The 26371-nt window shown below is 32.1% G+C and overlaps 1 protein-coding gene and 1 long non-coding RNA gene across 2 annotated transcripts in view; one reads left to right on the top strand and one right to left on the bottom strand.

Moving 5' to 3' along the window:
• The first annotated feature begins 2927 nt into the window (after positions 1-2927).
• The window catches only part of bchs (WD repeat and FYVE domain containing 3 bchs), a 68352-nt gene continuing 44908 nt past the window's right edge, over positions 2928-26371 (top strand). Inside the window, exons 1-2 of the mRNA XM_076396560.1 lie at positions 2928-3066; positions 23192-23421. Of these exons, the coding sequence (XP_076252675.1) occupies positions 23215-23421 (207 nt within the window). The 5' untranslated portion in view covers positions 2928-3066; positions 23192-23214. The remainder of the gene's footprint in view (positions 3067-23191; positions 23422-26371) is intronic.
• On the bottom strand, positions 17393-17931 carry LOC143191487 (uncharacterized). Its single transcript, XR_013004521.1, has 2 exons — positions 17807-17931; positions 17393-17740 (listed from the first exon to the last, which is right to left on the bottom strand). It is a non-coding gene; the product is annotated as an uncharacterized LOC143191487 (long non-coding RNA).

Below are 26371 nucleotides of genomic sequence, written 5' to 3'. Positions count from 1 at the left end.
TCTATTCTCTTCTATAATACAACAATTTCTTTTTTGTTGTAAATTTCAATAGTCAATCAACGTTATAAAATTGAACGGTAATAAATTTTTGTATCTTATCACACAAACTTGTTTAATGCTAGAAAATGTTCTTTCTTCAGAATATATGTGCTTACAATACATATAAGGAATCACAGAAATACTTATAAACAATGTTAATTTTTCATTATTCATTAATTTTAAAAATGAATATATTTTTGAAACAGATGTTAAAATAACATCGGCTTGATATTGACAGATATAGTAATGTCAATTTTTCGCTTTAAGATCACTTTTATCTTTTATTTTTTTTCTTTGGTATTGAAAAAGGGTCTGTTTACTGGGAGTTTTGGAATGTGTTGTTGTCATCTGTTCCTTTATCGTAACCTTATCTGAAATCTTTTATAGTGTTTATTCTAGTTATGACAATTGATGACTTCTTGTCATTATTTCAAATTAGAAGGTAATAAAAATGTTTGTCCCTAAAGATAAAGAAAAAATATCTGTTTTGGCTACTTTTTCAGCAAATAGACAAAGACAAACGTTAATAAAATACATACTGAGTAATATCTGAATAATATGGTGGATGGGAAATTTCTTCCATCCATTTTTTGGTCTCTAAATTAAAATCCGCTTCACCTTATTTTGTTATTAAAATCATTTTCATATCGAATCTTGTTTGGTGTTAAAAATTTTTTATGCTCTGTTCATGTTTCATACCTTCCGGAATTATCATAGTCAATCTATTTTTCATCGAATGCAATAATTGAATCAATAAAAGTTTCAAAGAGGTTTCAGATAAATTAACTTGGTACCCATTTGTTAAGTTTGTGAACATACTTTTACATAGCACCCAATCAGTCACGGCATTCGTCTTTCTAGTTTCCATTACCACTAAATTCACTTACAATTTTAAGCTTATTCCGACACTATTATTAACCGACTTCGAAATAGGAGGAGGTTCTATGTTCCTTTGTTTATTTTTTTAATGTATGTTCGCAGATTTCTTCGTCTATTTTGGACCGATTTTCAAAATTATTTTTTTATCCGAAAGAGTGTACTTCTGAGGTGGTCCCATAGGAACCATTCAGGATCTGTTGGGAGGAAGGAGGAGAAATTGAAGGACACGCACAAATTTCGAAGAAACAACGTTTTCACATATTTCTTTTATATAAAATAATCAGATATTTGGGTGTGATGTTATTGCTGAGCTGATGTGACGGAAAATTGGAAGTAGTTCAGTGCAAAAGCCGTTTCATTCATTGTTTCTTTATCCCTATTTTTCCTCATACGGGTGCACCCTTACTTGGCCTATCCGTTGTAATATTAAATAAAATAACTGCGTAATTTAACGAATAAATATCTAACACTAACAAGTGAAAATTAAAATATTTTTAAGAAAAATATTGAACCGGCTTCAAAAAAATAAATAAGGAACTCACTAAAAATTAAAAAATAATCAAACTTAGATTTTTAACAGAAAAAAAAAAAACATTTTAAAATAAAATATGTACACTATAATCGTTGTAATAACTAAATAAAAATAAACAAAAACCTTATTTAACCTATCTACAACACGTATTTTATTTTCTACTATATACACACAATTTAGCTTAATCCCAGCCTAAACCTACCTAAATCTATTTACAATATTATTTTAACTACTAGCAACAGATCACTTTGAAGTTGGTACCGTGTCCAAACAATATAAAAATAATAATATAATTATGTGACATACAAAAAATTAAATTACCAACAAAACGAAATCTAAATATAACTGATTGGGTTCGGTTGGGTTCTTAAAATTAAATTAGGAACAGAACAAATCTAATTTGTTGTTCGGTAGTTTGTTGATAGTGGTTAAAATAATATAGTAAATAGATAAATATGTTTAGGTAGGTATTAAGCTAAATTCTGTATATAGTAGAATATAAAATACGTGTACTAGATAGGTTAAATAAAATTTTTGTTTATTTACATAGTTATTACAACGATTATTCCGTTTAATTTTTCTGAGGTCTGAATCTCTGAGTTCCTTATTTATTTTTTGCAGTCGGTTCAATTTTTTTATTAATAATATTTTATATTTAGTTCGCTTTTCATGATTTTTAAAAATTGATTTGATGAATTTTTTATTTTTTTGAATATTATTTATTATATATATTATTATTATATTATATATATTATTATATTATATTATATATATATATATATATATATATATATATATATATATATATATATATATACACGTTATAATATATATATATATATATATATATATATATATATATATATATATATATATATATAAGTTATAATATATATATATATACATATACGTTCCTTAAAATCAATCAAATCATTATTTCTTAAAGACCCATTGAACCAAGAAAAAAGTGGTTAGTAAATATAATCGCCACGTTAACCAAGTCCTGCCCTGTTGTGCGGCGTTGCCATAACAAGTCATTATATTTGCATTTTATATCTTCAACTAAAGATGAGAATATATTATGGTTATATTTACCATTATCGTTAATCATGTTGAATCGAAAATATTACATTAATGTTTTATATACTCTGCGTAGTTTTTCAAAAACTTTAAAAGTAATGCCATGAATAGGACATTTAAAATATTCTGGAGAATTCGTACTGCCGCATAAATATGACAACGTCGCTCGAAAATCAATGTTGCCGTTTTCCACAATTATTAGACGTATATTTAACAACGAAAAACGAAAGCGGTTAAATTAGAAAGAGGTTTTTCCACATTCTTGGTTGTTTATACAGATAAAATTTATGATGAAAATTTAACGGAATGTCAATACGTCGTTTAGATATGAACGAAGCACGAAGTTCCTTGTGCGGCTGATCTGACAATCGGGCTTGAAATGTTCAATTCTTTTGCGCCGACAGTCGATAGATGCGTGTGTTACCGTGAGTTTTGTGTTTGGTGTTCTCGTTAAAATAAAAAGTTTTCTTAATTTTGCCATGTAAATGGTGGTGGATCGGCAGGATGAAGGGGCCGTATTTCGCGTACGGCATCAAGTAAGTCTCGTCCCGAAACTATTTGTCCCTTACCATATTCCGTAAAAGAAAACCCGATGTATAACATAATCGATTATTAGTTCTTCCTTCTTCCACAACTATTTTGTTTATTCATTTTTGTTTTGACGGCTAATGTTGTCATACACCCATTTACGGGCGGCTTCGTCGACACATCAACAATATTCCCGATCAGTTTTAACAAATAGCGCCGAAACAGATAATTTACTTTGGACAACGTTTAATCATTTGTAGGTCAATAGATTCGTTTAAAATTCTAAAAAAAAAGATAGAAAACAAAAACCACAAAAATCCTTGGTAACTAGATATACTATTCGATATAATAGCGAATGCTTTTTTAATATATATTATTGGATAGTTTGAATTTAAACTGTAACTAAATACACAACTACTAGTAATCAATTAGCTTAGCTATTTACAGGATACCTGACAATATGGTATTAACTATAAAAATAAACAGCTCGTTTGGTGTCTATAAATAAAACTGCTGGAATCTCCATGCATTTTGCTCTGGAAGGAAATAATCCATCTCTGAAACACATAGGGATTAATACGACGTCTTGCCTCTATAAATATAAAGTTAATTTGTTCATCTTAAACAGGTTTGTTTAGTATCGGGTTATTTGAAATGAATTCATCAAAAACCACACGAACATTGTATTCGTAAACTTAGTAAATATAGTTACTGTATTATTTTACATTATAATTTTGTTGATCTATAACTTGTAAACGTGCAATTAGTTTTAGAGTATGTAATTTCATTCAGTGGCGGATTTAATTTCCACCCTAGGTTTCATTTTTGTAGTAGTTTTTAACAGTAAAATCAATATTTCAAAACTGAACAATAATTAATTTTTGTTATCACACTTTTTAATAATTAAGTTGTACCAATTATATCCCAGTAGAAAAATATACAAGTTATTGCTATTGCTATTTGTTTGTAAAAAGTTTTACACTCAAATGCTAGAAAATTATATTTCCTCAAAATATATGTATTTTGAATGCTTAAATAAGTACAGAAATATTTATAAACAATATTAAATATTATGGCGAAAAATGCAGATATAGAGTGGACCATGTCCTAGATTTATTTTTGAAAGTAGGAGTTATTTTGACATTGGCTTAACATTGACAGATATACTACTGTCAAAATATAGAGTACAGAGAGGAGAAATTGCCGTGTATTAATCGAGAAAAGGCTTAGAATTGTTTTGCTACTAGACACCATGATATTCTCCAAATATGAATATAAAATTATTACAGCAAATATAATTTTAAATGGGTATTTATAGATTTTTTTATTTTTAATAACATTAAATATATTGGCATGAAAATAAGTTTCCTTTCATTTCCCATGAATGAAAACGTATTTTAACAATAATAATATTTTATACGTAAATAAATAACTGATTTGTTATGGTTTCAGTGTACTACATTTCAGTTACTAACATTTCAGTTACTTAATATTCCTATCAATTAATTTTCCTAAATCTCTTTCCCAATACTATCAAATACAAAATATACATAATACAGAAGATATAAACTAACCTAATCTTATAATGTCTATTTTTAATAAATATGAAAATATCTCCATTGCCATAAATATAATTCGCCTTAACTTGATAACAAATAACCTATAAATTATAACGACTTTAAGTACACAACACATTGCAATGTATATTAAGGTTTAGGATCGTTTATTTTTAATATTTTTTTTCAACCTTTACCATTTGCAATTTTATTATTTACCTTACTAATCCAAGTTGTGTTATAATCTGTTACGAACATAACTTTCAACTATTAGAGGTTTTGTATTAGTACTCTAACTATTACTTGTTCTGATCGACAGTTCATGTCATCATTCAGCAGCATTTAATTTCGTCATATTTGAAATAAAACACATTATGTCAGTTTCTCTTAATAGAAATTGAGTTGTTGATATTAATTTAGTAATATAGTACGTAATGATTCATAAAAATTGTAGAATATTTCAAATACATTATGTTTAAATGAAATTTTCATATATTATTTACGATCGAAATCAAGTTTTTCATAATTTGTGTATTTATGGGTATCACTGCGATAATACTATTTGGTTCATAATTAATATCAGATTAGCTGTCTGGTTTTTATCATATTGAGAATGTTGTTCATCTATCATAATCTGAATTTTTTCATATTCTAGGACTTTAAACCATGTCTTGATTTTTTTTTTCGGAGCTGTTTCATTGGACATACAAGTTCAGACCATTGTAATCCGGGTCTCTGAATTTGTCCCTCAATCATGCACTGATGGTCTAATATTAATCTGTATCTGTATCCTGAAGAAAATAGAAGATAAAAATATTTATAGGGGTATTACGTATACAAATAAGTCTATGAGGTTCAATAAAAGAAGACGGTACGAGTTAAGTAATGTACTAAATTATAGTAAGATTGGGTTTATAACAACATAACTTCCGAATCTTGGCAGTTTTATGTTAGTACTCCTTTCAACTATCACTTGTTTTGGTCGATAATTCATGTCCCCATCGAGTGAAAATAAAATACATTATGCCAATTTCTTATACTAAAACTTGGGTTGATAACATGAATTAAATCATTCACCACATAAAGGGTTTTCAAAATTGTAAGATATTTCAGATACTTTCAGACAAATTAACAAATAAATTTATGTTCAGATAAACCTTTTATATATTTTTGTACGGTGGAAATAAAGTTTTTCATAATTTGTGTATTTTTGAGGGTATTTGTATTTGTGTATTTTTTACTATCTGAGTTTTATTAATGGAGACCGTTGTTCATCTATCATAATCGTAATTTTTTAATATTCTAGAGCTTCAAATCTGTTCTTGATAAAAGCAGAACCTTGGAAAATAAAACATTCTATGAGAACTACTTTCGCTTTAAGATCGCTTTATTCTCTTTAATTATTTTCTTTTCTGATAATTATTTTTGATATTGAAAAATTATTTTTGAAATGAGTGTATCCCGAAGAATGGTTTATTCACACTCTGTTGAAGAAAACAATTATTTCAAAATATTTATAGGAGTATTAAGTATACAAATAAGTCTATGAAGTTCAATAAAAGACGGTACCAGTTTATTAATGTATTAAGTTATAGTAAGATTGGATCTATAACAACATAACCTTCAAATCTTGGCGGTTTTATGTTAATAGTCCTTCCACCTATCACTTGTTTTGGTCGATAATGTATGTCCTCCATCGATTTCTTCATATTTTAAATAAAATACATTAAGCCATTTTATCTTAATAAAATTTGGGTTGTTAATATGAGTTAAATCATCTACAACATAAAGATTCTTCAGATGAACTTTTCCTATATTTTTGTACGACTGAAATCAAGTTCAATGTCAAGTTTTTCATAATTTGTCTATTTATGTCTATTGAAAACGTTGGTCATCTATCACAATCTTAATTCTTCGATATCGTAGATCTTCAAATCGTATCTTAATTTATGTTTTTTTCGGAGCTGTTCACCTTTCATTCGAGAGACAAGTCCAGACCATTGTAATCCGCGTCCCTGAATTTGTCCCTCAACTATATGCTGATGGTCTCATTTTAAACGAATGACTTCATTTCCGATTCGATACCGGAGAGAATTATATAGAATTTGCCTGAAGCATCGCCCTCAACATCGCCCCTTCAACAGTGTCCAAGTCTTGTAGCCATACAGAAGTATTGGTAAAATAGATGTTCAAGAGGCGGATTTTAGTTTTGATGATTTCATAAAAGCAAAAGTTCCAGTAGCTTGACCTATTCTCTACATTACTTTAGTAGTGAAGCCCCTTTTTTCCTGTAGTATTAATAGACTAATAATTTTAAAAAGGTGTTTATTGGTTTTTAAAAATTTCTAATGACGTTAAATAAATTGACATGTAAATAAGTTCGCTTTCATTGAACATGGATAAAAAATGTCTCATTTTTATAATAATAATATTTTATACGAATATAGATACAATAATTCTAGGGGGTTAAATTGATTTCTTATTGTTCCGTAATAAACTTAAATGCAGTATAATACATTTTAATTATTACTAACACTGCAATTAAATAATGCTCTTTCAAATTCCACTTAATATTCCTCTCTAAAATCCAAACTACTAACCTTATTAAGCTCCTTCTCTCATGGAGCAGGATACTTTGGAAAATACAACATTCTATTCGAGCTACTTCCGCTTTAAGATCGCTTTATTCTCTTTAAGACAGTCTATTCGCACTCTATTGAAGAAAACAATCATTTACAAATATTTATAGGAATATTAAGTATATAAATAACTCTATGAGATTCAATAAAAGAAGACGGTACCAGTTAAGCAATAGACTAAGTTATAGTAATATTGGATCTATAACAACATAACCGTCGAATCTGTGCCGTTTTATGTTAGTATTCCTTCCAACTATCACTTGTTTTGGTAAATATAAGTTGAAGTTCAGATAAACTTAATATATTTTTGTACGACCGAAATCAAGTTTTTCATAATTTGTGTATTTATGAGTATCATTGCGATAATAGGATAGCTATTTGGGTTTTATCACATTGAGAACGTTGTTTATCTATCATAATCTTTTTTTTTTCTGGTGTTCTAGAGCTTCAAATTGTATCTTGATTTATATTAGTAATTAGTCCCTAAACCATGCACTAATGGTCTCATTTTAAACGAATGCCTTCATTTCTGTTTCGATCTCGGAGAGAAACATGTAGAATTTGCATTAAGCATCGACATCAAGCTTACAGATCTCTGTTACAGTTTCCAAGTCTTGGAGTTACATTAGTATTGGTAAAATAAGTGCTCGAAAGAAGCGAATTTTAGTTTAAATTATTGTCTAGAAGCAAAAATTCCTGTAGCTTGGCCGATTTGACCCATTACTTTAGTAGTTCATGACTCTGTTTTAAAAGATGGGAAAAACGGTTCAATTATGTTGAGAACTGGGTGATTGAGCTGGCTAGGGAAGATGGTTCATAATATTCCCTTGTATCACTTCTCAATCGCAGCCATTCCATGAATGTTAGTTTTATGGAGCTCCCGCTATGTTCTTTTTGTCGAAACAGTGTTACTCAAGTAACTGTTGGGTTCTGCTGTCACTTTTGTGCGGTAATTTTTCGTCGGTCGCTGTCAGTTAACTCTAAGTCACAGGGGTGTAAGTGTATTGGGACTATCTGCTGTACACTTGGGACTTGCCTATATTCAATGAAAGTGTTGTTGCTACATTGCAGATAATACTGTTACAAACAGCTATTTCCGAAATACAATGTCGGATAGAAAAATGGCGCATCGAACTGAATCAAAATAAATCAATGCATATTGATCTCACCAACAATAGAATCAAGCACAAGCAAGTATATATAAATCAGCAAGTAGTCTCGTATGGATATATAGCCAAATATATGGGCATGGTTCTTGATGTTAAACTCAGATGGAAGCCACATATTAAGAAAAAATGTGAAGAACTAAAGGATAATTACAAAAAACAATACTTATGTACTGGTTATTGGGTGGATATTCACCACTATCAAGATATAATAAGCTTTTGCTTTACCAACAAGCCTTGAAACCAGTGTGGATTTATGGTGTTCAATTCTGGGGTTGTACTAGCTAAATCAATATAAATATCATACGAAGATTCCAAAGTAAGGTACTGCGAGGTATTATATTGTTCATGTTCAATGGTACATTCGTAATGACAATTTGTAAAGGACCTGAAGATAGGAACTGTCGATAACGTTATCCATTAGGCTCCATCAGCACATCAGTGTTGGGTTCTCCAGCTCATAGATAATGATGGCCTAGTCAGAAGATTAAAGAGAGTAAAACCATTTGATCTAGCTCAGTGAAATTATAAGTAAAACACATTATTACTGACATAGATGTTAAGCCGAAAGTATCTATTGTAAAATAAGTACTTTTTAATTTTAAAACAGTAGCAAATTAGGATAAAGACAAATAAAATAACCGGAGATGAAAATGATATAATATGGTTCAGTTGGTGGATTTATCTTTTAAGCTCTAAAATACCATTGATTGTAACAAATAGCTATAAAATATATATAAGATCAATCTCATTCAATTCAACGAAATAAAACTAATTTTTATAATGGGATAATGTATTTAAATCCAATAGAGAATTTTGTGATTAGTTTTTAGAATCAAAAAGTGTTTCTAGCTTCGTGACTCATTGGATTGGCGGTCAAAGCTTCAGTTATGTATGGATCACATGGTTTCATATTTATTGTTTGTATTTATCGACTATCTCACGTTGTTTTGACGTAATCGTGACGAGTTTTTGTATCGATAAATAATTACGAGGGAAGCATGATTTATATTGCATGGCCTAGATATGAAAAAAATCAAAACAGTAGTTGGCGAAAATTGTAAAACCACCTGTCAAAGTTCACAGTGACAGTACAAATCAGTGAAACTGCGAAGCGCTTCAAAATGACATTTTCAATGCCAAAATGGTTAAGTATCTTGGGATGAATCTTGACGCAAAATATCATTGGAAAGAAGAATTGGTTATTTGGAAGAAAATAAAAATTATTCATACATAATAAACATTTGTTATACAAGCAGACACTAAAATTTTTTTCTTGTTCTGACCTAAAACCAAGCGGTAGAATGCCTGACGCATACCTAGTCGCGGATACTTGCCCTGGAGTGACAAGTTGGACCGGGTTATGTGGGACTGCCTCTGGGCTTACCAATACACTAAACCGAAACCGCCTCACAGTTAACTCCTGTGGATCGCTACTGCTACTGCATTAAATTTGGGAATATGGCACCCGCTAATCGGGCAGCCGTTATAGGGCACGAGGACCCGGCGATTCTATTGATTCGCGGACTTGAGTTAACACACGACTGGATACTGTCGTATTGTGGCAAAAGTTATGACTGCAGCGACGGATGAGGTCGTGTTAGCCTGGAAAGGGGGGGGGGAGGTTTCGCGGTGATAAGCTCCCAATATGTCGAACAGCTCGCGAACAAGCGCGTTGTTTTTGGAATGATTGAGATATGATGTGCTTGATTTCTGGAGTGTCAGTTTCCCTATGAATTTGATTATTTCTGACAAACCATGGAGCGTTTAATATTCTCCCGAGGAGCATATTTTGGAAAACTTGAAGCCGTTTGACCTGGTTGGGTGTAACAAACTTGAAGTAGACATTAGATCCGTAGAGGAGTACGGGCCGAATTAACATCTTGTAAAATAAGCATTTGATGGAGATGGGAAGTCTGCTAGAAGGGCAGATCAGAGAAGATAGTAGGTTTGTTATCCCCGAACCTTTCTGAACTGGAGAAGGCCAACCGAACCGTCGATCGAAGTGGAGACTTGGGTACATGAGGTAATCCAGCTATGGAATTGTTGCGGTGTCGATCTTAAGTTGTGAGACGCGCAGTGCGTAACGCTTCTTATGGAAAGTAATGACCTAGATTTTCAGGGGGTTGATTTGCAACCTCCAGAATTTGAACCCCTTGACCTTAAGGGCGAGCTGCTTCTGTAAACGTTCTTGAATTGTAACCTCGAACCTAGAGGCCGTGAAGAAAGCAGTGTCGTTATCGTAAAACGCAACGTCAATGTGCTCTTTTCTCGGCAGATCTATAATAAAGAGATTAAATAAGGCTAGGGCCAGTGGGGAACCTTGAGGTAGGCCAGCGTCGATTTGTTTTCGACTGGAAAGTGTTTTCCTGATCTTGACCTGGAAAGATTTGTCCGATAAATAGGACTTGATGAGAGCCGTTGGGTCTTCTGGGAGGCTTAACCGCACGCATATTGCGGTCTAACCGTCGTGCCAGATCTTGTCGAAGGCTTTGTTTAGATCCAGGAGGACTGCTCGAAGCCTTTTACGTTGGTCATGAGCGTGATGGATAGTGAGCGCGAAAGCCCAACTGTTTGTCAGGAATGATGTTGTTTTCCTTTGTGAAAGAGTTTAGCGCGTTGAGTATTGCCTCTCGGCAAGGTTCGAAATGGTTCTGAGGAGGCTGATGGGCCTGTAGTCAGATGGTTGGATGTTATTCCTTGTCGGATATTGCACTGTTGTCTATAAAATATTTTCAATTACAATTACACTCACAAACATAAACACCCATGCCTCAGCAGGATTCGAACTTCGCAACAGTAGGAGGATCATCCTGTCGCCTTGACCACTGCACCAACGAAACCGGCTTCTATTGGTTTTATTTTCTCATACGTAGATTTAATTTTAATACAATAAATACATATCCGCGACAAAACTTTAGCACACAACTAGGTGCTTTGAAAAATAATATACAATGTTCTTTATTCAATGTGTTTTCCATCAATAGCCGTTACTTTTTCTCATCTTTCAGGCAATTTACGGATTCCACCCCAAAAGAAAAATAATGTATCTTTTGAGGCTATCCATTTTTGGTATCTTCATAAGTGAAGCGCTGCTAAGGCACGACTCATGTCGTAACAAGTAGTAATAATCAGAAAGATCAAAAATGCGAGCAGCTAGCGTTTCCTCTTTTTAATGTTTCTAAGTATGCTTTCATCGGTTTTGCAACATGTCGTCGAGCGGTCATGCTGAAAGTAACATTGTTGCATCTTTGCGCGTATTCCGCTTGTTTTTAGGTCCAAACGCGTCATTTGTAGTCGATATCGATCCCTATTGATGGTTTCGTCAGGTAATGCCTTCACATTCTCGTTTAAAATTTGTTTGGCCGTCCGCTCTTTGTTTTCTATGTTAATATCACCACTTTTAAAACATCGAAACCTGTATTCACATCTTGAAATTGATGGAGCATTGTTGTTACATAGCATTCGATGAAGTTCAGACTTCTTTTTCTTCAAATTAAGGATAAAAATATAACTTCCCACAAAGGCGGTTTACTCGATACAAATTCTGACATTTTCAACGCACTGGAAACATATTTTGTTTATACTTCGGCGAAATGACACATACTTTCAGTAAAACCTATCAGTGGGGCTTCAATAAGTTGGTTACAAATGTGCCTGATCATAAATGAACGTAATCCTTTAAAATTAACTTATAGGCCTGATACTTGTTGAGCGAATTAATATTTTTCACTTCATGCCTTCTAGGAGATCTATTTTAGATAAGTATTTTTAAGACATTATATTGGTTTGGATCTTTTTCCAAAATAGATTTTTTCAAATAAATTAAGCCCTTAAAAAATTGATATTACTTTAACAAATATCAATATAGTATAGTCATATTTACCTTCATAATTTTGTTATTGTTTGAAACAATTGAACATATTTTGGGTTCATACTTTCTCCAATATTTTACAATCATCGCTCATGTATGTACCATCAATGTATATACATCACATATTGCTAACCTAGAAAATTTGGAATTATTATAATAGACTATAACTATTTTTTAAATATATCCGGAAACTTCTTAAGGGCAAGACGATTTCTAATTTCTTTGCTTTCTATACATCCGGTTACACAACAGAATTTAGATCGAACATACATCCATAACGAGATAGTTTTGACTATAATTTACTCACAAAAACGTAGAGAAATGCTAAAAGTACTTTTCTATATATCACGCAGAAAATGGCACCCAAAAATACAAACAACAAATGCTCCATAAAAATGAAATGGATGGAAAAGGCGATTGCAGTGCTATCTATTGGAAGTCGCGAAACATTTCTAAAAAGTTGCCTATAGTTAAATCTCTATTTACCCTTTGTGCATAGTACAGAAGTATTTGATATAGATCTCATATAACTGATATAAGAATTTAACTAAACCATACATATTATTTTTATCGATACTTTGATTAAGTAATGATTAAGGTGTAAATAAACTTTCACTCAGTAGATATATATTTTTTATTTGTGAGTATGCATAGGTGTAGAGTTGAGAAATCACAGATCTAACTAGCTCCGAAACATTAATGGACTTCCCAACACCTGAATGCCATCAAGCATGAATAACAACGTATACATTAATTTGATTATTAAAGTTTTAACTATTTTTTAAATTCATATGCTCATCCATTGTGTGCGCTAAGTGACCCGACAAGAATTTATGCAATAGCCCTCTAACTAACTAATAAAATTGTAATTGATATTGAATAAATAGAGCAACGAAAACCGACAATGGCAAGATAAGGTAATAAAAAACTCGGGCATCAGGTTGTCGCATAATGGAGGATTGCAATATTGCTGACAAAGAAACGGAAACATGTAATTATAAAGCCTTTATGACATACGAAGTTATATATATATGTAGGAGGGCTTAAATAAATAATAATTTAGAGGACCTGCACATAAAATGAATATAATTATTGTGAAAGACACGTAGGATGTATAAATAGTTAAAGGTTTTGAAAATTTGTAAAAATAAATTTTTTATACCACTGTTATAGAAATGAAGTTGAAATAAACGGGTAAACGGTTTGTTTAGTTTTCCAAATTTATTTTTTCTTCAATACAGCCTTCAATACAATGTATCAGAAAGACGGCTTGGTGGCGCAGTAATTAAGGCGACAAGGGCCGTCTTGTCCTACAGTTGGGATAGTCGCGGGTTCGAATCCTGCTTGGCATGGATGTACTTTATGTTTGTTAATGTCTTTATAGGGAACAGCGGAAAATTCAACAAGGAATAACCATCCCAGGGACTTCAGTAACCAGGCTGTGTAAGCCCGTATGTCTTCCAAGGTGGTCTCTGGCCAGGTCGGTAGGCTTAATGCCAAGGACCGTGGTTCGGAGCCCACGTTAAACTGTATGTCCAGTCTAGATAAACCTTCGTTGGTCAAAAGGGGATTTTAATATATATATATATATATATATATATATATATATATATATATATATATATATATAAAATGGCGTGGCAATAATCTGATATTCCACGAATGACGTGATGAATGTTCATTACGCGACTAAGCTTATTGAATTGTTGGTGTAAAATTCAATCAAAATAGTTTAACGGAGTCATTCGCATTTATACGCTTAACAATTACTATCACTGATAACAATTGATAATTTTATTACCGACCGTAATTCGTAAAATATTTATTGTTTTACGGTTGGTGTGGCAGGTTACGTGATTTTGAGATGAAAACCCATGCACTGACTTCGAAAGTTTAAAAAAAAATCAAGAGCATATCTGAGATAACCTGGTTTAGGTTAGGTTAAGTTTTAGATTTTACTTGATGGTTGATGATATTCATAATACCGAATAACAGACTTGGGAAATAAATCATGGCTATACATACGCCATACATTGTAATTGAAGATCGATCTATCTCCGTCTATTCTAATTAAAAACGGAGACAATAATGTTGAAACATATAAGTCGTCATATAGCAATGCACCTAATCATATTATGGGATAATCTTCTAATTATTGCGATGGTAATAATAGGTGCAGTAGAAACATTTTGCAGGTAATCAGGAGTCACAGAAGCAGGAAAATGTACCATAGTATGCTATATTTAATCGGCTTCAAAAAAGGAGCAGGTTCTATGTTCGTCTGTATATTTCTTTAAATCTGTGTTCCCCGATATCTCCGTCAATTATGGACCGATTTCCAAATTCTTTTTTTATTCGAAAGAGTGCGTTTCCGAGGTGGTCCTGTTGGAACCAAATCAGAATCTGTTGTGGGGAAGGGGGGAAAATCGAGGGAAACACTCAAATTTCAAAGGCTCGTCCAAAGTTTTCACATATTTTTTTATCTAAAATAATCAGATATTTGTATATAATCTTATTGCTGAGCTGATATGATGGAAAATCGGAAGAGTTTCAGTGCAAAAGCCATTATTTACTTTTTAAGCACTAACCATATCATATGAGAAATCGTAGAAATATTGTAGGCAACTGCTTCTAAGGTGTAACGTTTAGAGCGTTTAGCTCACACACGGAGGTTGCGGGTTCGATGCCCGACGGTGGCTTAATAAAATAACCGCGTAATTTATTGAGTAAATACCTAACACTAAAAGGAAAAAAATTAAATATAATTTATTAAAAATTATTTAAAATAATTCAAAAAATAAATAGGGTACTAGGTAAATAATAATCAAATATTTTTAACACAAAAAAACGTTTTATAATAAAATCTGTACATAATAATCATTTTAATAGCTAAATAAAAATAAACCAAAATCTTATTATCTACTATCGTAGTTACCTACAATACGTTTTTTATATTCTACTATATACACACAATTTAGCTTAATACCTACCTCAACCTATTTATCTATTTACTATATTATTTTAACTACCACCAATTGTTCACTTTGAAGTCGGTACGACCAACAAATTAGATTTATTTTGTTCGTAATTTAATTTTGTGTATATGTGTAGAAGGTCTTGTCGCCCGGTAAATAAGTCCCTCAACCAGATAATGTTAATTATCTAGGAATGATGGATGGAGGCACAATTTAGGAAAAACATACTAATAAAGCATGAACAACTTGAGGTTAAATTGAATTAAATGTATTGGTTTTTAGGGCGTAATTTCTCCGTAAAACCAAGGTATTGCTGTATATCTTATTGCTGTATGCCAATATAGCCATTCTTCAGAGATATTACAAATAGCAGTCAACAATATCAACATATGGATTAAAGACTGAAAAATAAAGCTTAATAGCTCCAAATCTGTCTATGTTAATTTTGCGTTTTGTCGAAATGACGAAAACCTAATTATATCATTTGACGGATGTTCGGTTGCTCAAGCAGAATCAGCTAAATATCTTGCAATACATCTCGATGTTGAGTTAAATTGGAAACATCATGTTAGACAAAAAGCACAGCAGATTAGACTCAAGGGCAAGCAACTCTACTGGTTAGTCGGAATATAGTTTCAACTTGACCTAAAATCAAAGAGATTAGTTTATCAGTCAATCATAAAGCCAATTTGGACCTATGGGGTGTAAATATGGGGTTTCAGTAAAACATCAAACCAACTGCTAATCCAACGCACCCAAGACAATCTTGTACGATTAATTACCAATGCTTATCAATGGATCAATGGATGAAATCAAATGGATACACGAGGTGATTCAAGATTTCGCCTTAAAACGTGATATAAGGTTGATAAATCAGAGCAACGTGGAAGTAATTCAGCAACTGGATAACACGCAGGAAAATAGAAGATCGAAGCGAACCAAACTACTATTCTTAATTTTAGCTTACTAATCCCATACTCGCCTTGCTTGTGTATTAATATAACAGAACAACAGAACAGTAGTAGTAAATTAATTTGTAAATTAAGATTGTATTGCAAAATGTATGCTTTAAATTACCAAATTTATGATAATTGTTAAGATGTGAAAACAGTACAAAATCTAAATAGCAGAATCTGCCAAATATGATGGATATTGCACTAATTATTGTTTGAATTCAATAGCTTCCGCGATAGTTTTTTGAGGTTTGTGAGAGGGTGTGTTGTCTCGATTATTGGAAAACTATCTTATCTATATTATTTGTATGTCTTACTAATACATAAGGCTACTACAGTAATTGATTTATTGAGTTTGTTGTTTTATCCGTTTGCAAGCAATCCACGAAATAATCCTTAATTTTTTTCATGTTCTTCAACGCGAATGCATTTATATATGCTAATCGCATTGTGGTCAAAATCCGACCACAATGTATTAAGTCAATCGTGTGTTAACCTCATAAGAGAGTAAAGGAAATAACTTAAAAATGATATGCTACTAAAACTTGTTTTCACAGTATTTTCGATATATGATTAGCAATATATTTGATATATTAAATGAATTAATATAATAAATGTATACATATTAGAACATATTAAAATAACTTTTTCAAAAACTAGCACTCACTCAAAAACTAGCACTTTTTTAAATGATATTTAATTAACTCTAATTTCCATTGAGTTTCAATGATCGACAAAGGAAGTCTGAAATTCTATGAAGCTATTCTATAATTGTTAAAATTCTGTGCAACATTCATTTTAGCTCTCGATTCACAAATTAATTATATTTAATTAATTGTTTTTATTATATGCAATACTTAGTGCAGACTATATTAGTGTAGATTAAGTTAGAATTATTATATAGTCTAATCTATAAAAAATTAGTCTATATAATAATAGTCTATAAAAAATTTTAATTTAAATAAAATAATTGAACAAAAATATTATGAAATGTAATTTATTTTAACATTATAGTAAATCGATTACATATATTATCGAAGAACTTAAAACTACAATTAAGATACAGCTAAAATAGTTTGTAGGTTTGATTTGTTTTATTTGCATTTAACTCTTTTCCTCGCCATCCATGAGGTAGAGTTTCTAGGCTCGTTTTTTTATTCAGTGGTATCCCCCTGGAGGCCTAATCCACCGAATTAACAATTAATTACTTTTTTCGTTTAGTTCTTGTTTCCTTCAATGGTGTGTTTACTTGTCAAGTCATCTTGGTATTACTGTATATTTTATTTCTTCTTCTACTATCTGTGTACACCACTTTGACTTTCCCACTCATTGTCCAATTCAATCACTAAACTGTTAATTTCTAATCTGCCTAAAACATATTCACAATTCCACCATTTATCAATTACTTCCTCTGTATGTCTAATCGAGTCCATCCAAACCCAAGGTGTTATGGTTGACAATGTCCTTCCACCTATCCATACAGTTTTTGATGGAATATCCTTCCCGACCAGCAATATATCTGCAATTAATTATTAATAAATATAATGATCAACAAAACCTAATCGAATGCTATTGCAACTTTTACCTTTTTCCATCAATTTTTGTTGTCTTTACATTTTTTTGTTACCGTCTTGCCAAGAATGCCACAATGAACGATTTTGAAATATCCAAGTTTCATCAGGATACACAAATTCAAATAGTTTATTTTCCTTGGTCTTATTTTATGCCTTTAAAAATGTATTTCTTTTTAAGGTAATGTCTGGAAGTTATATTAAACCTCTCCGAGGGTTATCTTTACACCATTTAAACCCTATGCCCTGTAAGAGTGTATAAAAGAATGTCCTACATCCCTCAAAAAGCTGCATGTCCTTAATTCTTTTATGTATACTTTTCAGACGGACAATTTTCGATAAAATAATTATATTAAATTATGTTTATATCGATGAAATAGTTTGTGTATTTACTGTTCTTATACATTTCGTATATTTGGTCTCGAATAGAGCCAATATCAGGATGGTCAATATTCGTCACCCAATCCACGTTATTCCCAGTACTCACAGTAATATTTAGCCCGGCAGCAACCCGCTAAAAACATTTTCAATAAAATTGTATTGACTTATATTATTTAATATCATCAATAATTACCTGTCTAACGGAATTTACCAGCAAAAGGGGGCCTCCATTATCTGGTTCCTTTTGCGAAAAAACCTATTAAAGCCGCAATCAATTTGTGACCTTGAATATATATTGTTTTCGGCATTTTCAAACAAAGTAATATGATATATTACGCAGCGACTTCAATTATCAAAATAATCAAAGGGCTAAAATAATGTTTGCCGGTTTATAACCCGTAGTAATTATAACCAATATTTTAAATAATTTAGCGTACATCTGACAACCAGACGGCGACTGGCTGTCAGATGTATGAAAAATTCTTGAAAGCAATAGTGATAAGAGATTTTAACTCTTACCTATAAATTATTGTGGCTGTATAATTAACTGTAGTTTTTAGATTTACTATAATGTTAAAATAAATTATATTTCATAATATTTTTGTTCAATTATTTTATTTAGATTAGATTTTTTTTGTATGTCAAAGCCAAACTGAACTAAAATTCAGAGTTAATTCGGCAACATTGCAATATTTTGACGTCACAAATATCCATGATGCATTGCTAAAAAAAACTTTGAATATACTATAGGAATGCAATATCTGCTCTACAGAAGAATATAAATTTTTATCACTTTTTAAATACGAACAATTTTTCTTGGCTATTCTCTGTTCACCAGGCATCAAATTAAATCAAAGGCTGATGTAGAAATTCTAAATATCTTTTAAACAAAGAGAACAAACGATTCTTGTTATTTGCGAATTTTATTATATATTGTATCTACGTTGGGCTGAAATTTTCGGTTTTCTTTTACACCGTCCGATAAAGCGGAACATTACTTTGTTCTCTCCACAAAAATGTAAAATATATCTGTACGTGGTCGTACTATTGATCATTTTAGATCCAAACTTGCCATAACTCTTTAATAACTCCAACAATATGGAAATGGCCGAAAATTACACAAAATCTTAAATGACACTTAAAATTAAACGACTTTTATGTAATAATAACCTTTAATAATGTTTTAACACACCCACTTTCCCTTTAAAAATTACGTATCCATAGTTGATATATGTACAACAGAAGCCACGCATAATTTACCGTATAAGAGTTGGAGCTGGCCCGAAAAAGCTGACTTTCTCGTTTGAGAATCAAATGAAATGCAATCCATCTCTTAGCCCAACGTAACAGACGTTAACCATTATCAACGACACTATCCCCTCCTTGAAGAGGAAACACTTTCAGTCAGAATATCTTCTAAAGAGCATTAGCTCTCCATAAAACATCTGTCTTCGAAAAAGCTCTAAGCCCAAATGGTATCGCAGTAAACTATCTGAAAGACCTTACCAGCAAGCAACTTTCAGAGCTTGCCAACATCATCAACTCCATCCTGAGGTTAAAGCATTTCCCAAAGAATTGGAAACATGCGCTCTTCGCTATTTTTCCAAAAAAGAAAGCCAAGTCAAATCCATCTGACTATAGGCTCATAAGCCTGATTTCTTCACCCTCCAAACCTACCGAAAAAACGATATTACACGCTTCAAATAATTTCACTTAGGCACACCACATAATCCCGAACGAACAATTCGGTTTTCCTGTCAAAGCTTTCGATTAAGTATGGCACAACGGTCTAGTCTTTAAAGCGAACCAGCTAGGACTACCGAATGTCCTAATCTTCCTGATTCATTCATACTTGGACGGTAGATCCTTTTAAGTCAAGATCGGCGACGCAGTCTCCTCTCCAAATCTCCGCATTGTCCTGTAAGGTGCTCCATTAGTCTCAGTCCTGTTCAACCTTTATATGGTTGATTTCCCACTTCATAAAGATTTACACACATCATTTTATGCAAATAACACAGATTTCTTCACCACCGTTTACAGTCCCGACGCCAACCAGGCGATTGCGTGGTACAAATTCTGGCGGCTGCAGATTAACCGGAGTAAATCTCAGGATATTATGTTCCACCGTAAGACGTTCCGCGCTTATTGCCTCCAAATCGAAAAAGTCCCTATCCCCTGGCACCAGAAGGTGTCATACCTCGGTCTCCAGTTCGACCGTAGGTTCCAATGGTCAGCAAAGGCAATGGTGTATACAGCCTGCTATTTCCACTCCTCTATAGAGAAAGCAAACTCCCAGTTCCCCAGAAAGCGACTAAGATGCTAGTCCGTGCAATTTGTCTCTACGAAGCACAAGTGTGGTACAGAGACGTCTCTGAGAGACAACTTGCACTACTTCAAGTGGTCCAGTCCAAAAAAGTCCGCGCGTGACTCTCGTTCCCTAGACGCCTCAGAACACGATGATGATGAACATGATTCTAGCTGGTCAATCTGGAATAAAAAAAAAACGCGGTCTACATTTAGTTCCATAGTATCACAGGGTGGAAAAGCTTTAACCCTATCTATAAGAAAAGCATTTAGAAAGACATATTTGCTTATTTTCCAAAAGTTATATGTTCATAATTTTTTATACAGCTTTTAACTCATTGTTAATTTATGGTCATTGATGTAGCATTAATAAAATCAAGAAAATCCTTGGTTGTTTCGTTGATCGACTTCGACTTTAGGGCTCATGTATAGCTAATTAAGATATATATATATATATATATATATATATATATCTTAAATATTTATATAAGTTATTGTCATATATTGTTATTTACATATGGAGAACCATTTAAAATACAACTAAAAAGTAAATTAAATTGGATACTGTTTTATTTAGAACATCCCATAAGAGTGCTGATAAGATAATTGAGCTATATTATTTACTAACGTTTTTCAAAATTTCACTAGCTGAGTTAGAGCGAAACAATAGCTTGATGAAGTGTTATGGAGATTGTACAGGCGGAAAATTCATTATTATGGACTTGTATTGCGGAGGAAGCCTGAAAATGGCAACGGAAAAAGAATTCTGGGTTGAAGAACACTGGATTTTTTTCGATGGAATAATTTATTTCAAAAATAAAACAAATACTTTTAAGATTATCACAATACCATCCAATTAGTAATTTTGTTGTGATACTTTCTTATAATCGAAACATGTTTATGGAACATTGAACATGAAATGGGTACTTATTTTTATTTTTAACTCAGTGTTATCTGCCTGCGATCTACTGATGATTTTTCTTGCTAACGTTAAAATAACACGGATTTTAAAAGTAAATTAAAATATGTCTCACCCTATACACGAAGCATACGATTTAGAAAGCGCCAATTGGCGAATTTTCATCTGCTGAATGCTCAGTACATGTTTCAGTGTCGTGAGATTTTTTATGTACTAGATGAAATTGACTATCGACTGTTTAGTAAATGACTGCTTCAGTCGCTATTTTTGGTTCGACTAATTTTACTACTTTTTATCAGTGACTGTTTCAGTCGATATTTTCGACTCTACTAGTTTCATTCGACTGATTTTTAATATTCTGGCTCTGTCGTCCTAACCGCGATCTTAGGCTTATATAAATTTAGGTAGTTTGATTGTAAATAACAAAATATCGTATATTAACATAGCAGCATTTTGGAACGCTATTTTTCAAGATTATTAATATAATATGGCAAAAATATTAAAATTGTGAATGGTAAATAGTGAAATACTTTTGACTGTTTTTGTAGCAATAATAGGTAATATTTTTTTATAAAAAATACAAGGAAATAAGGATGGTGGGGACACTTTTTGGTTAAGATTTATTTTATTAGCAAGTAAGACAGAGAAATATTTTTTACAATCTATTTTTATTATTTTATAACTTTTCAGTAGAATAATGCATTCAGCGAAACGTTCTGTGGTTTGAGAATATTTTGAACAAGAACCCTCAACTTCTGCTATGTGCAAACTTCGATTTAAAAAATCAGTATTTGGAATTACAAATAATGCTGAGGTGATAGAACAAATCATCACAAAAGAGATATCTTCCATTCTAACTTCAAAAAATACAAATACAGTACTACAACTCCAAATTCGAAATACAAATACTGAAAACAAAACCCATTAGATTTTTGGCTAGCTCATAAAATTATATTGAATTATATTAGTTACATTTAAAATATTCTGCTATACCCGCAACTATATCTATGCCCTTTTCAAAATCTGGCCAAATTATTAACCATTGAAGAAATCGCATCACGGGAGAAAAGCTGAACATGTATATTATATTTTTGAATACTGAATAAAAAATATTTCCGTTCAATAATAAATGAAACACTTATTTTATTTAAAAAGGCTCTGGTAATTATTGTGCCATCGTTTTTAGTTATATCATGGATTAGTTTTTTTCTATGATTAAGTATATGTTTAATTTTTATTTAGTATTTATGGTTATTGTTTTGTTTAAATTCTATTGTGTTACCTATATATATATTATAGTATTATTTAAAAATAGCAATTAACATATTATTAAAATACGATAAAACATTTGTGGGATTATTATTCCATTCCAATATCAAATTGTGTGGTAATAGTTATTCAACAATTATTTATTTCCTTTTTATTTAACATTCAGTTATTACGTGAAGGAATATATGCATCTCCGTCTCGCTTTTACTACCGTTAAAAAAATAAGTATATTTAAAATAAACTGCTCCAAGCAATTATCTCCGTCCTTTCCTCTCTCACAATTTATAAAGGAAAGACTTCGTACATCTTCGTCCTACATCATAAATGGGAAAAAAAAACAGTGGAACCGTGTATTTGACTGAAAATGGTAATTACTATTTTCAGTCGATAGTCAAAAAACTATAACGTTTTGCGACTATTGACCGTTTAAACTATTTTCAGTCGATAGTTCTCAACGCTAGTGTTTACCGATAAACTGATAAGCGAAGCGAACCACCATACTAATTAATCTCGTTTTTATTTCCAGATATATATAAGACATCCGCAGCAATGAATATAATGCGTAAGCTGAGAGGTGGCGGGGTACAACCGACCACCTCCAGTTCAGAGAACATGTCTGACCCCTCTTCTCCGCATACCCAGCTGGGTTTGATGCACCTGAAGAAACTCTTTCTCGAATACATGCATCCACCTCATCCGTTGTCCGATAAAGAGAAAGATGATAAGCTGTACAACATGCTGCCGCTGTTTTGCAAGGTACGTAAACCGAAATGACCAGCCTAATACTTTTCTGGAACTTCCAACAGATCAATTGAAAAGTCTCCGGCCTACCATAGTAAAACAAATTTTTTTGGCAAAATTAGTTTTTTTTATTCAACATAATTCCCTTCAAGTGTGATACACTGATTATAGCGACCCTCCAATTTTTCAATACCATTTTTGTAGTACGATTTGTCCTTTGCTTCAAAATAAGTCTCAGTTTCGACGATCACCTTTTCATTCGACGAAAATGTATTTCCAGCGAACATTCTTTTGACATCTGAGAATATGAAATAGTCGCTGGTGACCAGATCTGGAGAATACAGTGGATGAGAAAGCAATTCGAATCCCAATTCATAGATTTTTGCCATCGTTTTCACTGGCTTGTGATACGGTGAATTGTCTTGGTGAAGCAGCACTTTCTTTTTCTTCAAATACGGCCGTTTTTCGGCGATTTCGTTCTTCAAACGGTCTAATAACGATATCTAATAGTCGCTGTTGATGGTTCTTCCTTTTTCAAGGTATTCAATAAAAATTATTCTATGCGCATCCCAAAATACAGACGCCATAACCTTGCCAGCAGACTGTTGCGTTTTCCCACGCTTTGGAGCGAGTCATCGTGTGTAGTTCACTCGGATGACTGTTGATTGAATTTCGGAGTGAAATGATGGAGTTATGTTTCATCCATTGTCACATATCGACGCAAAACTAGGGTTTGTTACGCTTGATCGTTTTCAAAAACTGCTCCGAATCATCAATTCGTCGTTGTTTTTGGCCAAAAGTGAGCTTGCGCGACACCCACTTTGCACAGAGCTTTCTCATACCCAAATATTCGTGAATGATATGATGTACACTTTCAGTTGATATCTTTAGAGTGTCTGCTATTTCATTCAATTTCAATTTACGGTCATTCAAAATCATTTTTCATCACAAACTAATGATCCGACAGGTGTCAAATTTAGACACGCATCTTTTGAGGGCCAACTAAAAAACATATGGATTTAATTCTTGTAACCCCATCTATGTATGAGACCGGTGACTTTTCAATTAACCTGTTATATAGCGTTTTTCATTAAAAGCTCTTTTACAAATCAATCAGAACATCGACTGAATATGATTTTTTATCGGTAATCGGAAAATCTGCGTCTAACTGTCTCTAGAGATTGATTTTGTAAGGGTGCAGATCTTTTGGTCTTCATAAACGCAACAAAAGTTGATGATACGGAATAATTGTTAATATTCATCCAGACTACGTGTTTCTACGGCATACCGGGCTGTTTTTTTTTATTTTATGGTGATTTAGGGTTATTTGGTCTGGTATTGTGTGGTATGATATCCCAGATAAACGTCTCGGGGTTGCCAGATTTTTCTTATCTCTTTGTGGATGTCTCTGCTGGCACCCCGCACGTGCTTAACATCTGAGATAATATTTCTGGGTATTTTGTACGCTTTTCTGAGATGTAAAATTCAACATGCCTCAAAATCGTTACAGTGACTTGTTATTCTTCTCTTGAAATATTTTTTCGTTAGAAACTGGCGAAATGCTTTCGACAAGACGCGGAAAGATAGTGATCTTAGACCCTTAGATCTTTTACTTGTAAGATACTTCTTGCATACTAAGGGCTTATATAGTGCCTTCGACTTTTATCGCAAACATAAACACTTCGGTACTAATAGGGTTTTGGGATAGTATATTTGTTGCATATTGTTAATGTTTATTGACATACATGTTTTTCTATATGTCTATTAGACCAATTCATCTAAGATTGAGCGTCATCAAGTATCAATATGATGTTATTTTATAATCGACTAACATGGATATAGGAACGTTCTCGACCCACATCCTGACATTATAAGTTATAATAGACATTTAGTATAATGATTTGGTATAATATAGATATATCGATATTAAAAAAAAAATTGAAAAATATTGGGTCAATATTTTTTTGACTGATATATCGATATTTTTCGATTTTTTTTTAAATTAAAGATATTTCTTAAACATAAAATATATTATAAAATTGGTACTTAATTTTAACATTTTAGTGTATTTTGGTACTTTTAAAAATATTGAATTTCCCAGCGATGGATTAATGGTTTTCAAAATATCGAAATGTTTCTGGCCGGTTGACACCCTTAGTAAGAGACAGTAATAGAAGTTACTGCGCGGGAAATTGAAAAAGGCATTGACTTATTAAACTTTCTTCGTAATTTAATAGTAATTGTGGCCTACTGCGGTAGATTTTCGTATTCTTGATGATTTGATAAGCGCAAAGGAAGTTTAATCGACGATATTTGGATATATTTGGTCTCGAATAGAGCCAAAAAATTGCCGCGGCAGCAACCCGCTAAAACGTTTTCAATAAAATAGTAGGGACTTATATTATTTAATATCATCAAACCTCTCTAACGGAATTTACCGACAAAAGGGGGCCTCCATTATCTGGTTCCTTTTCGAAATAACCTATTAAAGCCGCAATCAATTTGTGACCCTGATTATCTATTGTTTTTGGCATTTTCCATAACATGTAGTAATTATAGGTAATATTTTGAATAATTTAGCGTACATCTGACAACTGGGCGGCGACCAGCTGTCAGAAGTATGCAAAATTCTTGAAAACAGTAGTGATAAGAGTGATAATAGCCTAACTTTTACCTATAAATTATTGTGACTGTATAATTAACTATAGTTTTTAGATATACTATAATGTTAAAATAAATTATATTTGACAACATTTTTGTTCAATTATTTTATTTAGATTAGAATTTTGTTGTATGTCAAAGCCAAACTGAATTAAAATTCAGAGTTGATGCGGCAACATTGCAATTTTTCGACCTCACAAATATCCGTGACGCGTTACTAAAAACTGAGGAATACATATTGATGTATTTTCTCGCACTCGTCTTGCTTGTGAATTAATCCAAGTGCATAGGAAGAGTAGTAATA

The sequence above is a fragment of the Rhynchophorus ferrugineus genome, unplaced genomic scaffold, assembly GCF_030347505.1.
Source record: "Rhynchophorus ferrugineus isolate W39M unplaced genomic scaffold, kcgeb_rfMv2 rfM1, whole genome shotgun sequence".
NCBI lineage: Eukaryota > Metazoa > Arthropoda > Insecta > Coleoptera > Curculionidae > Rhynchophorus > Rhynchophorus ferrugineus.
Note: the sequence above shows the minus strand (reverse complement) of the source record. Positions and strands in the feature narration are given on the sequence as shown.